At 48.1% G+C, this 14,049-nt stretch overlaps 1 protein-coding gene across 2 annotated transcripts; it reads right to left on the bottom strand.

The window, feature by feature from the left end:
• Positions 1–424: 424 nt before the first annotated feature.
• On the bottom strand, positions 425–12,733 carry fkbp10a (FKBP prolyl isomerase 10a). Of its 2 annotated transcripts, none has more exons than XM_015974425.3 (10): positions 12,433–12,733; positions 7,235–7,380; positions 6,960–7,149; positions 6,709–6,854; positions 2,845–3,034; positions 2,616–2,761; positions 2,344–2,533; positions 1,977–2,119; positions 805–968; positions 425–724 (listed from the first exon to the last, which is right to left on the bottom strand). In XM_015974425.3, exons 1-10 carry the CDS (start codon positions 12,624–12,626, stop codon positions 539–541), a joined length of 1,695 nt encoding a protein of 564 aa, XP_015829911.3. In that variant the 5' UTR covers positions 12,627–12,733; the 3' UTR covers positions 425–538. The 2 variants fall into 2 exon arrangements, with proteins under 2 accessions (XP_015829911.3, XP_015829913.3); XM_015974427.3 differs by having other exon boundaries at positions 12,422–12,561.
• Between the last annotated feature and the right edge of the window lie 1,316 nt (positions 12,734–14,049).

Here is a 14,049-nt window from a genome sequence, read left to right as displayed (position 1 = left end):
CCGAGCACCATTTAAAGGTTCCGGTTGAGGCCCGGCGGAGAGGGTGGGGGAAATATTCTAATGAGGATTCTCTTATGGGTGTTTTTAACCTGGTGTTTGGATGCAAATTAGGATTTGTATATTTGTATGTATAGGTAATGGGTTATGAAAATATTTGTATTTAAATAAAGTTGAGAAAGGGTTAGGGTGAGGAGCTCCCCTGGTGAGCTGGGGTAGTTGGTTTAGCCCGGTTAGCAGCAGGGTGCATGTTTTCATGCTGGTGTGGATTGATGCTGCCTGGACCAGGACAACTAGTGGAAAATAAACCGCTCTGCGTGACCCGCCAAGTTCCCGCCTCAGCGTCACTGCTCCTGAAACCCAGCCGTTTAAGGCCGTCTATGACATCAGCAAACAATTTAACAACTATGATATAAATATTTTTTCCTTTTTGGTTTTATTAATGTCGGCTGTTTTGTTTTTACATTCGGAGAAACTGTTCATAACCGATTTAGCTGCTTCTGTGTCTGAGATGGCAGCATGAAACCAAGACGTGTGCTCTTCATAACTCATCTCGTCGCACTTGCTCCGCCTCCTCGTCTTTGATCTTTAGTTCGTCCTCCACAATTCTCCCATCTTTATTCCTGTCCTGATCATCAAACATGTTTTTAATAACACTGTCGACGTCAACCCCAGGCTGCAGACGACCTTTGCCCTCTTTAACTTGCAGCCTGATGAACTCTGAAAACTGTAGAAAGTAAGAATTTGACTCCGTTTACAGATTAGAAAGAGAGAGATGCAAACACGAGTTAAATCTGGTCTACTAACCTCCCCCAGAGGGACCTCTTTGTCCCCATTGAGGTCCAGAGCATTGAAAAGAGGATCTGGGATGTCTCCGAGCCACACAAACATGAAGCCTTCAGGAACACCTTTCTGCAGCTCCATCAACTCCAGCTCAAAAAGAAGAACAGCACTCCCAGGAACTCCAGCAGCTGAAGGTGTCCAGTCAGGAGACAAGATTTGATATGGACATGAGGACATTCTGAAGGATGCCGATGCAACAAAAAACACTGGTGCACCATTTCCTGGAACTAGAAGTGAGCCACATCACAGCCGAGCTTCAGACGGCAGGATTTGGAGTCTTATTTCCTGACATCTCACCTCTGGATAACAGCAACACGACTCTACCACTGACTTACAACGATGATCTTTTATTTCTACAAATAACTCAAGCCTGGAGGAGCTCAGCCGGGTGGTGGAGTTGCTAATGCTAACTGTTAGCTTCTACTAGCCAAGATGTTCTCTGCTGTTTCCTGGACGCTAAACCAACAACCTTCCACGTCGTGAGCCAAGATGGGCGAGTTCATGAATGTTAGTGACAGTGTGACGTAGATCTGTCAGGATTTTCTAATCCTAGAGTTTCACCGTCTGTTTTCTATCAGAAGCTAATGCAGGAGATAGGTGTAGGAGACTATTTTCATGCTCAGCCTGCATGAAAAACCCAGAGTGAGCCGTTAGAATAAGAAATAAGATTTCAAAAATGTTTTTTCAGTGAAACACACACCATCCGTGCTGCAGCAGAGACAACCCGAGGGTGGAGGAACACAAAATCCGGATGTTTTGGTTTATGGTCGAATTCTGCTGTGAGACTTTTACCAGTATTTAAAATATGGGAGGAAGAAAAGTTGGTTTGCAAAAGATTTGAAGCCTCATCACAAGTTACTGTGATGTTGTAACTTGAGTCTTATGATGTTAAAAATTTCTCCCGTTTTTTCCTCTGCATTGCTCGACGAGCTGCTATAAAAGCCGTGTCACCCTTCCTGACTGAACCCAGAGTTTAGATTTATAATTTGCACGTTTCTTTCCTAACTTTATGAGATCAAAGTGGAGAAATTTCTCCACAGAATGAGAAACAGGAGAGTTGAGAAGACTTCTTTAATACTACTGCACCGGGACGTGCATACAAACAAGGTCAAACATGCACTAGAGTATTTCCTCACCTCCGTTTTCTCCGTGCGCCCAGTGAGGAGGGATCACCACTTCCCTCCTCTCACCCACACACATGCCCTTCAAACCTTCCTCCAGACCCAGAATCACCTTATTGGCTCCCAGAGTTGTGACTGAAGGAGAGTCATACTGGTCCCTGCAAATCCACAAAAAAGATCGTAAAAAAAAAAATCCAGCTGAGGAAAAACTCACCCGGGTACCAAAACCTGAAGCCATGCAGCTGTTCATGCTGTTGCTATAGTTACAGAAATGCCTACAGTTCCAAACCCCGTGAAATGTGTCGGACAAGGAGCCGGCAATGATTACATGCAGGGAGACGGAGGATGCAGTTCTGCACAGGCAGCAGCGGGCGGCGCTCACGAGGAGTAAAGGAGGGTGCCGTCCATCAGGGAGCAGTTGTAGCGGTACCGAATCAGGTCGTTGGCGCCGCTGGCCGTGTTGCATTCTCGAGGCTTGTGGGTGATTCTGATCTCCACCGGATCCTTGGGGTTGTGGAAATCAATGACATGGATGTCAAAGACCAGCACAGCAGAGCCAGGGATCAGGTTTCCTGCAGCCGGAGGAGGACAAAAGGTAAATCAATAAAACTCGACGGCGTTTTAAAATTGCCTAAATGCAACCATCAAACTCACCAACTCCTCCTTCGCCGTACGCCAAGTGAGGAGGAATCACGACCCGCCTTTTCTCCCCCGCGCACAAGCCCTGCAGAGCCTTGTCCATCCCTCGGATCACATACCCCATACCGACGTAGGTGTTGTAGGTGCTGTTGCGCTGGTAGCTGTTTGAGGCATTCAAAACCCCAAATAAAGAAAACTTTATTTTATTCCAGAACGTAACATAAAGAAAGAGAAGAATCTTTACCTGGAGTCAAAAGGGGTGCCATCCTGAAAGGTGCCGTTGTAATGGTAGCGGATGTAATCTCCAGCTACCGTCCTGCGGGTGCAGCCTTCAGGCGCCTCCTTCACCGCCACAACCACATCGTCCTTCGGGTTAAAAACGTCAACCATCAGCGCCTGGATCACCAGCGTCGCCTGTGGGGGGACCTTGGTTCCTGTTGGGAGGAATAAAAAGCTTACATCCTACATATTTTGAAGGTTTGCATCTTTAAATATTTACGACAGATCTAAATGAACGGACATCTGGACAGCACCAACACAAAACAAGACTGTGGCTGTGAGTCGGAGGAGATCCACTGGTAACACATCTTACCCTGCTGATGACCCAGACACAGTTTCAGAACTGGACCACGCCCAAATGACATACAACAAATGGGTCATCTGTTATGTTTCACTCATTTATCCCAGATTGGGTCGCAGGAATAACAGATCCAAGAGGTTCTGGGGACACCCAGGTGTTCCCAGACCACAGAGGCGACATAATTCTTCAAACAAGTTCTGGGTCCACCACAGGGTCTCCTCCCTGTGCCCACACAACCTCCATCAGATGCCTAAACCACACCAGCTAATCCTGTTGTTGAGGAGGAGCAGCTCTGCTCTGAAGCTACCCTACAGAAGAAACTCATTCCACTCCTTGGATCCAGGATCTTGTTCCCAATCCTAATCTCCTGACCATGGAGGGTTTAGACAGACCAAAAAATCCAGAACTTGGCCCTCCAGCTCAGCTTCGTCCTGAAGCTCCAATCCACTGGTCCATGTCTCCTCCATCCTACCGTCACTCAGGGAAAAGACGCCAAGTTGCAGGGACTCACTTCGAACCTGGAGGAAGGATTCTACTTTTTAGGAGGGTCGTGATCTCAGATTTGACTTATTTTGGGCTGACAGAGGTGAGAGGGGAGGTGGGGTTGTAAATTATGCTCGTTCTAGCTTGAAGGCCAACGTTACTGTCCCAACTGTGAAGCCCACCCGCCTCAAGGCTGTGTGTGTTATGGCTTCACAAATGCTTTGCTGCGCTCCTCGGTTGTAACGAGTGGTTATTTCAGTCAAAGTTGCTCTTCTATCAGCTTGAATCAGTCGGCCCGTTCTCCTCTGACCTCTAGCATCAACAAGGCATTTTCGCCCGCAGGACTGCCGCATACTGGATGTTTTTCCCCTTTCACACCATTCTTTTGTAAACCCTAGAAATGGTTGTGGGTGAAAATCCCAGTAACTGAGCAGATTGTTAAATACTCAGACCACCAACAACCACGCCACGCTCAAAATAGCTTAAATCACCTTTCTTTCCCATTCTGACCTTCAGTTTGGAGTTCAGGAGATGGTCTCGACCAGGACCACACCCCTAAATGCACAACTGCCATGTGATTGCTTGATTAGATAATTGCATTAAGAAGTTGAACAGGTGTTCCTAATAATCCTTTAGGTGAGTGTATGAAATTACATCGCTGCAATACTTTTATTTTGAAAATGACTGGGCATTTAACACTGAAACTGTGTGATTTCTTGTCTAGCCCTATGTTTATGTTTATGTTTATTTATTTAGCAGACGCTTTTATCCAAAGCGACTTACAATTTATAACCTGTATTTATACCATGTTGTGATCTGTGGGGGAAACCGGAGTACCCGGAGGAAACCCACGCATGCATGGGGAGAACACGCAACTCCACGCAGAAAGGCCGCAGCCGAGTTTCGAACCTGCGACCTTCGTGCTGCGAGGCAACAGTGCTAACCACTGCACCACCATGCAGCTAAGCTAACTAATTGCGGTAATCGACGCATCCCAGAAGCAGCTCGCTGGAAAAAAAAGAACCCGATCCTATCTTCTGAAAACTTCCGCACTCGGCTGGTTTGTTACACTCCATAGAACATAATGGATTCTATTTGAAGCGGGGCCATTTCGCTGCCGTTCCATGTGGCTTTTGCTTCCAGTGTGCAGTAGGGGTCAGGCTCCCTATTATGAACGTACTGATTTGTTGCACCACTTGCATGTTTACTTGTACGACTGGAATGAGCTGCAAAAATCACTGAAGCTCACTAGCTACATCCCATCATCTATCTTCAATAATTCATTGTGATCAATAGTTTCTGATCAATGTGCTTCTGAGTACTTAAAGACTGTTTTAAGTCTGTTTTGATTGCTTGTACAGATTATATATAATAACAGTGCTTTGTCTTTATGTCCAACTGTTTTATCTTATTTTGATCTTGTATGTTTTTGTAATGAATTAATTTACATGTTATTTAATGGACCATAAGACATGAGATTCCATAGCAAAGATTAAATCAAACTTATGGATCCGTAGGTACTGTTTAACCAGAAGATTGGACCTTTTTATTGCAGGGATTAGATAACAGCTTCATATTCACTCAGAGACAACAGAAGAGAGAGAGTCAAGTTTAAAGTTTAAAGATTTATTACTAAACAAATTAAACTAGAGTAACTTTAATACTAAATGTATGGTGTAACTAAGGTAGATGAGATGGAGAATGGTGTGATGTGGAATGTTGTTCAGAACCAGGAAATCCGAAGAAGCGATTAGTTCTGATGGGAACTGAAGGTGATGTCTTCGCGTTAAGCTTTGGTTAGGAGGTTCATAAATACATTCAACGCCATTTTGTCGGTCTACCTACCCTGAGCGGAAGTCCCCGTTAGATCAGGAGGTGTAAAGGTCCAGCTTGGCGTTTATGGACCCAAAGCCTGTAGAAGCAGCCACGGCAGCCGACCAGACCAGTCTTGAGATACTTCCGGGTCACGGCAGTTTGGTTAGCATCTAGCGAGACCCAAACCTGGGTCATGATGGTTCAGCTTTTATTCTGAAAGGAACCGTTGCAGCAGGTGGAATAGCAACAGATTTTATCCAGCTTGTCGTTGGTTCTTTCAGCTGAAGAGGAAAGTTACGGATTGGCCACTCTGACAACTTCTCTAGAACGCTTTGAACTGGCATTAAAGATGACGTGGGCATAGTTTTATACATCGGATGTTTTGGTTTATGGTCGAATGAAAAGTTGACAGATTTCACCAAACACCACCAAAACCACGCCTCCGTCAGATCTGGCAGATTCTGATTGGATCAGTAAAGTAATGTGTCGTGTCTTTTAACGCTACGTGAGATCAGTCCTAGTGGAACATTTAAAGTCATATTACTTATTATATTCTATAGGATTATAATAAAGTTATTAATATTTTGATTTCACAGATTGGTCACATCTTATTGTTGACTAACACTTTGTTGGATTAGCTTATTAAAATAGAGTTATTTGATTTATTAAAAGGAGAGAGTCCATTCTTCATTCTTCTGTTGAGCTGGAAAGAAGCAGTTTATAACAAATGCATGAGACCTTGAGACCATATCTCATGCAGACTAGTTCTGTGCAGAGGAGAGGAAAACAGTCATTTCATTCTGTTACATTTTCATCTTTTATGTTTTTCTTTGGTGTAAAGCTAACTGTGTGTCTGCTGCTGCTGCCTCTTGGCCAGATCGCCATTGTAAATGATGGTCAACACGACCCCTTTCCTTTCTAGAAAGTCTGAATGACAACCTAGAGTGGCAGTCCTAACTTGCAATAATAAAAATAAACTAAACTATAGTGCAAGTCTATTAAAAGCTTTAAGATGAAAAGATTCTGGAAAGAATCCTTTAAACCATCTTCAGCCTTCTAATAAACATGTGTGTGTGCATCTGCTGCAAATGTTTACAGTGGCTGCAGAAGAAGGACTAACAAACATAAAACTGGCTCAAACCATAGAGATGATGTGCATACTAGAGCTAATAAAGCCACAAAATACTACCAGTAAAAATACCCATCATTACTTAGACTTTTAGTTTTTACCATTGCCGTTTTCTCCGTACGCCAGAAAAGGAGGGATGATAATGACGCGTCTCTCTCCAACACACATGCCCAGAAGACCCTCGTCCAGTCCTTTGATGAGGTCGCCCTGTCCCAGGTAGGTGTCGTAGGTTGAATTTCTTGCATAACTGAAAACAAAAGCAGCTGACACTTTTGGGAAATTCAAAAAAACAGCAGAAAACCTAAAAGCGCAGCTACGGCGCACAACTCTGGGACAGGAAGAGCATCTTCACCTGGAGTCAAAGGTTTCCCCAGACAGCAGCGTGCCGTTGTAGTGATAACGGATGAAATCTGTTGCTGCAGTGCTGCGGCTGCAGCTAGCAGGTTTGCTGATAGTGCGGAACTGGACCTTATCCTCTGTGTTCCATACGTCCAGAAGAAGAACATCATACACTAGGGTGGCATCAGGAGGAACCACACAACCTGCAGGATCAGCAGCACAGATCGGCACGAGCCAGCTCACATGACGTCAGACAAAAAACAGCTGGCGAGCCTTTTAGATGCAAACCTGTTCCGATGCTGCCGTAGGCCAGATGAGGCGGGACGGTGATCCTCCGACGCTCGTTCACACACATGCCCTGCAGCCCTCGGTCCATCCCTGTGATGAGTCTGCCCAGGCCCACCTGACTGATGAAGGCTTTCCCTCGATCATAGCTGCAGGAAACACAAGGAGGACAACAGAAATAAAGCACCAGCTCTATAATAAACTATACAGACTTAATTATGGCTCTGGTTGTGAAGTAAAGTATTCATTTAACAGCCAGTTTTGACATAATTAACATTTTACTAACTACAAAAAAAAAAAAAAAAACAAGCTAAAAACAATAATCATTAACAATAAATCTGAATTTATAAAGTTTAATTTTTTTATTTCATTTTAAACTTAAAGGTAAATCCAGATGTGTCACACCCTGTCCTGTCTCCCTGTTACTTCAGCTCTGTCTCGTTAATTACCCCCACCTGCCTCTTGTTTCCCAATCACCTTAGCTCCCGGTCCTCCTGTATTTAAACCCCGTCTGTTTTGTGTCCTGTGTGGAGTCATTGTTCCAGTGTCAGCGTGCTTAATAAACCCATGTTAATCTTTCCTACTTGCCTGCCTGTTTGTCTCACCCGGTCTGGATCCTCGCCTTAGCTCCGCTCCACTCCGCAGCACGTCGTGACAGAATGACTCCACCACCCAGTAATGGATCCAGCGGGGAGATTCTCCCGTGGAGTTGCCTTCTCCAGTGGCTCACGTCCGACCACCGGCCAGCTTCTCCATCTCCTTCTGCTCCAGATCCGCCTCGCCGCAGACGACGGCACCGACCTGCACCCTCGGCTATCCTCGCTGCCCTCCCGGAACCGGATGGGAGTTTGGACCGGGAGAGGCTCCAGGATCGCTCCAGCTATGAGGGCACGAGGCTGGCCATCTGCTCCCCCTGAGTCGGTCCACGGTGTGGGGAAAGATGCCGGACTCCACCACCATCCGGGGTCTCCAGACGGAGCTGTGAGCTCGCTTCTGCCCCTGCCCGGCGCGGCTGTTCAGACACGCGCCCGGCCAGACCACCAGTCCCGTCTCCTGCTGAACCGGCGCCTCCGTCGTCTGCAGGGGGAGGAGCAGCAATCGCAGCCCGGCTGATAGAACTCCAGGCGGAGTTCGGCCGGTTCTGCGAGCTCATCAGCCTCCAGGAGTCTCACCTGGACGCTCTAACCTCCCCGAACCGCCAGGAGAGGGCCTCGGGCCAGCATGCAACTTCCTCCTCGCCTCAGGGCCAGAGGAGCGAGCCCGGGGTTCACCCAGCGGAGCTCGCCGGTCAGCGGGCTGAGCTGGTCCAGCTCCGTCGGACGCTCAGACTCAGGGAGCTACAGCTGGACGATCTGACCTCCCTCCTCTCCTCATCGTTCCCAGCTCTCCCAGCAGCGGCTCTGCCACCGGCCCAGAAGCTGACAGATCGGGCCCAGAGGCAGAGGGTACTGGCCCGGAAGCAGACGGTACCGGATCTGTTCCATAAGTCGGCGGTCCAGAAGTCGAGGGACCAGAAGCCGACTCCCCCGGGCCAGAAGCAGACGCCCCCGGACCAGAAGCAGACGGTTCCGGTCCAGAGACCAGCGGTCCAGAGACCAGCGGTCCAGAGGTCGACGGTTCGAAAATCGAAGGACCAGATGTCGACGCCCCTGGACCCGAAGCCGACGCCCCCGGACCAGAAGTCGATGGTGGTCAACGCCCGGTCCGGTCCTGTGGTCAACGCCCCTTCCTGTTCTGAAGTCGACGCCCCTTCCTGTTCTGAAGTTGTCTCCTCTGAAGTCGTCTCCGAAGTCGACGTGTTTGAAGTCGTCTCCGAAGTCGACGTGTTTGAAGTCGTCTCCGAAGTCGACGTGCCTGATGACGTCTCCGAAGTCGACGTGCCTGATGACGTCTCCGAAGTCGACGTGCCTGATGACGTCTCCGAAGTCGACGTGCCTGATGACGTCTCCCAAGTCGACGTGTTTGATGACATCTCCCAAGTCGACGTGTCCGAAGTCGTCTCCGAAGTCGACGTGTCCGAAGTCGTCTCCGAAGTCGACGTGTCCGAAGTCGTCTCCGAAGTAGACGTGTCCGAAGTCGTCTCCGAAGTAGACGTGTCCGAAGTCGTCTCCGAAGTCGACGTGCCCGATGACGTCTCCCAAGTCGACGTGCCTGATGACGTCTCCCAAGTCGACGTGCCTGATGACGTCTCCCAAGTCGACGTGCCTGATGACGTCTCCCAAGTCGACGTGCCTGATGACGTCTCCCAAGTCGACGTGCCTGATGACGTCTCCCAAGTCGGCTCGTCTGATGACGTCTCCCAAGTCGGCTCGTCTGATGACGTCTCCCAAGTCGGCTCGTCTGATGACGTCTCCCAAGTCGGCTCGTCTGATGACGTCTCCCAAGTCGGCTCGTCTGATGACGTCTCCCAAGTCGGCTCGTCTGATGACGTCTCCCAAGTCGGCTCGTCTGATGACGCCTCCCAAGTCGGCTCGTCTGATGACGCCTCCCAAGTCGGCTCGTCTGATGACGTCGTCTCCCAAGTCGGCTCGTCTGACGACGTCGCCTCCCAAGTCGGCTCGTCTGACGACGTCGCCTCCCAAGTCGGCTCGTCTGACGACGTCGCCTCCCAAGTCGGCTCGTCTGACGACGTCGCCTCCCAAGTCGGCTCGTCTGACGACGTCGCCTCCCAAGTCGGCTCGTCTGACGACGTCGCCTCCCAAGTCGGCTCGTCTGACGACGTCGTCTCCCAAGTCGGCTCGTCTGACGACGTCGTCTCCCAAGTCGGCTCGTCTGACGACGTCGTCTCCCAAGTCGGCTCGTCTGACGACGCCGCCTCCCAAGTCGGCTCGTCTGACGACGTCGCCTCCCAAGTCGGCTCGTCTGACGACGTCGCCTCCTCTGAAGTCGACGCCTCCTCTGATGTCGCCTTGTCTGAGGATGCTCTCTGCAGTCCAGGTGTCGACGCTCCTTCCAGTCCAACGTCTCCACCGTCTCCGGTTCCGAGGGTGGTTCTGAAGGTCGCTCTGGCCCAGCCTGCAGAGACGCTGTCACCGGCCCAGCCTGCAGAGCTCCTCTATCGTAGATGCAGGCCCCCAAGGGTCCGTCCTCGCCTCCTCTTATGCTGCAGACGCAGGCCCCCAAGGGTCCGTCCTCGTCTCCTCTTCTGCCACAGGCGCCGGCCTCCCAGGGCCTGTCGCCTCCTCTTCTGCCGCAGGCGTAGGTCCCCGGACTCTGCTGATCCCTGCCGCCTCTCCATCGGTCCCTCGGTTCCTCTGGGCCCTCCCTCCGGGTCCCCCTCCTCCCGCCCTGCTCCTTGTTCCGGTGGGCGTCTGGGATCGGCCTTTGGGGGGGGGGGGGGGGGGGGGGGGGTTACTGTCACACCCTGTCCTGTCTCCCTGTTTAGTTCAGCTCTGTGTCTCGTTAATTACCCCCACCTGCCTCTTGTTTCCCAATCACCTTAGCTCCCGGTCCTCCTGTATTTAAACCCCGTCTGTTTTGTGTCCTGTGTGGAGTCATTGTTCCAGTGTCAGCGTGCTTAATAAACCCATGTTAATCTTTCCTACTTGCCTGCCTGTTTGTCTCACCCGGTCTGGATCCTCGCCTTAGCTCCGCTCCGCAGCACGTCGTGACAAGATGTTGATGTAAAACCGTGGTTAACTAAAGCTAACCTCCACATTCAGATGAAGCCTTTCAAAATAAGTCAGGTGAGGAGATCTCCAGTATAACATGCCCTTTAGATCAGGGGTATTCAGGTAGATTTCTTGTTGGGTCAAATAGTCACCCTAGTTTTGCCAGCTGGCCACTCATCTCCATGTACTCCATCTTTTGTATTGTACCGTTGTCTTTTCTTATTAGACTTATTTCTTAATTCATGCAATTCAGAGAGATATTGTAGCTTTCCAAGTGAAAAATCACTCAACTTTGCTGGTAGTTTAGTGTTAGTGTTAGGGATGGACAATATATCAGCATCAATACTGGTATCAGCCAATATTAGTCATTTTTTAACATATTTGTATCGGTCCGATAAATAAAACTGGGCCGATATTAACAACTGATCTTTTTTCCATCTTGTCTCTATTTGTTTGCCTTGCCCGTTTCAGAGGGTGAGGGGGTGATGTGTATTTGTTTAGTCACGTGAACAGTGAATTAAATCATCGTCAGCGTGAATGTGTGTGTTGTGTGTGTACATAATAATGGCAATTCAGCTTTAATCATTTTCATTTTATACAAAATCTGCTGATTTGAGAAGCATTAATGTCAGCATATCGGTATCGGCAAATATTGGTTTTCATAACAGTGATCTCAATATGTATACGTCTCGGATGTCTGTATTGGCCCAACAATTTCATATTGGTGCATCACTATTTAGTGTCTTTATTCTAGTCTGTCAATCCCCCTGTATTCTCTATCTATAGCAAACAAATGACTAGCGTGCCAAGCCAGACTAAATAAACATAAGCAAGCAGCAAGAGTTTGGTCTAGTTCACTAGGCTAACAAAAGAGGTGACGGACAAGGCACATGGGTTTCCCCCTCAGCATTTAGTTTGTTTACATTTTCTATTTTCTTGCGTCTCCTCTTTTGGAGACAACTTGTTTTCCCAAGAAACTGCTGTTGTAAACTTCCAGCAGTGTAAATGGCGGCGCTCCATGCCTTAAGACGTTCTTAACTGTGCGCTGACAATTAAGCCTCAGCTGTTAAACAAATTATTTACTAAGAGGTACGTGGGCAAGGACCGGCCCTGAATGACCGATGGGCCAGTTCTGGCCCTTGGGCCACCTGTTGAATAGGGCTGCCTTAGTGTGGGTCTGTTTAGTCATGAGTAACGTGTGTGTAGAGAGAATATCCAGACCTGATCTAAATGACTCTCAGATGGAGTATAGGGGGTGTCTTCACCCCACTTTTATTTTGGTAGGGTACTTCAGTTCTGGATCAGCGTAATATTTAGTTTAAAATCAACACATTCATGTTTAGATGTCGTTCTTTAGCTTTAAACAGTGAAACTAAAATGACCTCTCTGGTAACTGAACCGAAGCATAAATCTGATAAACGTTTAAAGTGATGTCTGTAACCACGCGGGTGGGCTGACACGTCCGCATCCATCAGTAAACGCAACATGAACCCACTCTCAGCTGATCCTGGCCGGTCGTGCACAAACACGTGCACGCGCACCGCTGAACGATGAGAATTAAAAACAGCATTGAAATTACTTTCGTTTCACCTGGAGTCGAACTTTTTCCCGTCGTCGTGGAAGGTTCCGTTAAAGTGATAACGGATGAAGTCTTCCGTTCGCACTTCTCGCGGACAAACCTTCGGTACGTCGTAGCGGTCCACAAGCACGTCCACCAGCAGCCCGGGGCTGCAGCTCGCCGCCTGCAGGAGGAGGACGAGTCTGAGACATGTGTCCAAGTCCATCTGGAGACAAGAGACGAGACTCCCGTCCGCAGCCGGATGAGGTGGGTCAGTGAGAAGAGAGGAAGCAGAGATCTGGACCGCTGGAAGACGGACGCAAGCTGGATGAACGACTGCAGCTTCCGTTTTGGGATTTCAAAATAATAGCCTCTCAAAATCCTCTGTGGCGTCACGTTGCAGAGGTAAACACTGACATCCAGCAACACTCTCCCCTTCTACCTACTCACGGGGCATTCCTAGGACAGAAATGATTATTTTAGACTAAAACGACTCCAGAGAAAAGCAGTTAAAGTCAGCCGATGTTAGCTTTGAAACATAACATCTGAAATGATCGGCATCAGTTTTTACTCTTGTAAAGGCACAACTTTTACACACCACACACACACCTGATACATCACTCTACAACTACTTCTCACCCAGAATGTCTAAATATGGCAGATCTGAAGTACATTTTATGATGTTTTTGTTTGTTTCAATCAATCAATCAAAATGTATTTATGAAGCGCTTTTCATACAAATGCAGCTCAAAGCGCTTTACAATATTAAAAACAACCAGACAGCAGCCGGTTTCCCACTCCTCCCACACAGATTCACATAAGAGATCCCCTTTGTTTCTCCCTCCTCCCTCCCTCAATCCCATCCCAAGCAGATGCAAACTCCAGCACACGCGCACACACACACGCACGCACGCACACACGCACGCACACACACACACACACACGTAATCGAGAAAGGGCAGCTGGCTGAGTGCAGATGTAGTAGATACAAAGATAACGAAAACGCCATTGAAGGTGCCAACTGCACTGGGAGCACCAAGACTGGCAGCAGTAGCCTTGGCAAGAGTAGACATGGGAAGCACCCCGGCTGCCACAGCCCACCGCTGCCCCCGGGGCAGCCGGCCCCCACAGAGGAAATACTAGTTTACTAATGAGACTAAGATAACAAGTTAAGAAGCAAATTAAACATAAACAGCTGATAAATAAAAATCTAAATAAAACACACTGACAAAAGATAACCAAGTAGAAACATATCATTAAATTAGTAAAATATTGTACCACAAAGTATTAAGACGGGTTAAAACTAATAATTATTACAAGTTAAAATAAATATGTAGGAAAATATGTGTTATTAAATTAAAAAGAGTAAGTAATAAAACACTGATAAAATATATAAAAGATGGTAAAAACAGGCTAAAATAGATCAAAATCACTTAAAAGCTATACTAAAAAGGTGAGTCTTGAGCCTGGCCTTAAAAACAAGAACATTCTCTACGGCCCTGAGGTCCTCTGGCAGACTGTTCCAGAGGCGAGGGCCATAAAACTGAAAGGATGCCTCGCCTTGGGAGTGTGTCCTGACTTTTGGAATGGCGAGGAGATGGCTGTCAGGGGAGCGCAGGGATCGCGAAGGCTCATATTTATGAAGCAGT

This window comes from Nothobranchius furzeri, chromosome 5 (genome assembly GCF_043380555.1).
Source record: "Nothobranchius furzeri strain GRZ-AD chromosome 5, NfurGRZ-RIMD1, whole genome shotgun sequence".
In the NCBI taxonomy this organism is placed as follows: domain Eukaryota; kingdom Metazoa; phylum Chordata; class Actinopteri; order Cyprinodontiformes; family Nothobranchiidae; genus Nothobranchius; species Nothobranchius furzeri.
This window is presented reverse-complemented; position numbering and strand designations above follow the sequence as displayed.

Bases quoted from the DNA above. Each gene is read 5' to 3' on its own strand.
- fkbp10a (XM_015974425.3), bottom strand. From the start codon at position 12,626: ATGGACTTGGACACATGTCTCAGACTCGTCCTCCTCCTGCAGGCGGCG. The intron at 6,855-6,959 runs GTGAAGATGCTC...TTTTGTTTTCAG, and splicing joins GGGGAAACCTTTGACTCCAG to TTATGCAAGAAATTCAACCT. The intron at 2,762-2,844 runs GTAAAGATTCTT...TGCCTCAAACAG, and splicing joins GGCACCCCTTTTGACTCCAG to CTACCAGCGCAACAGCACCT.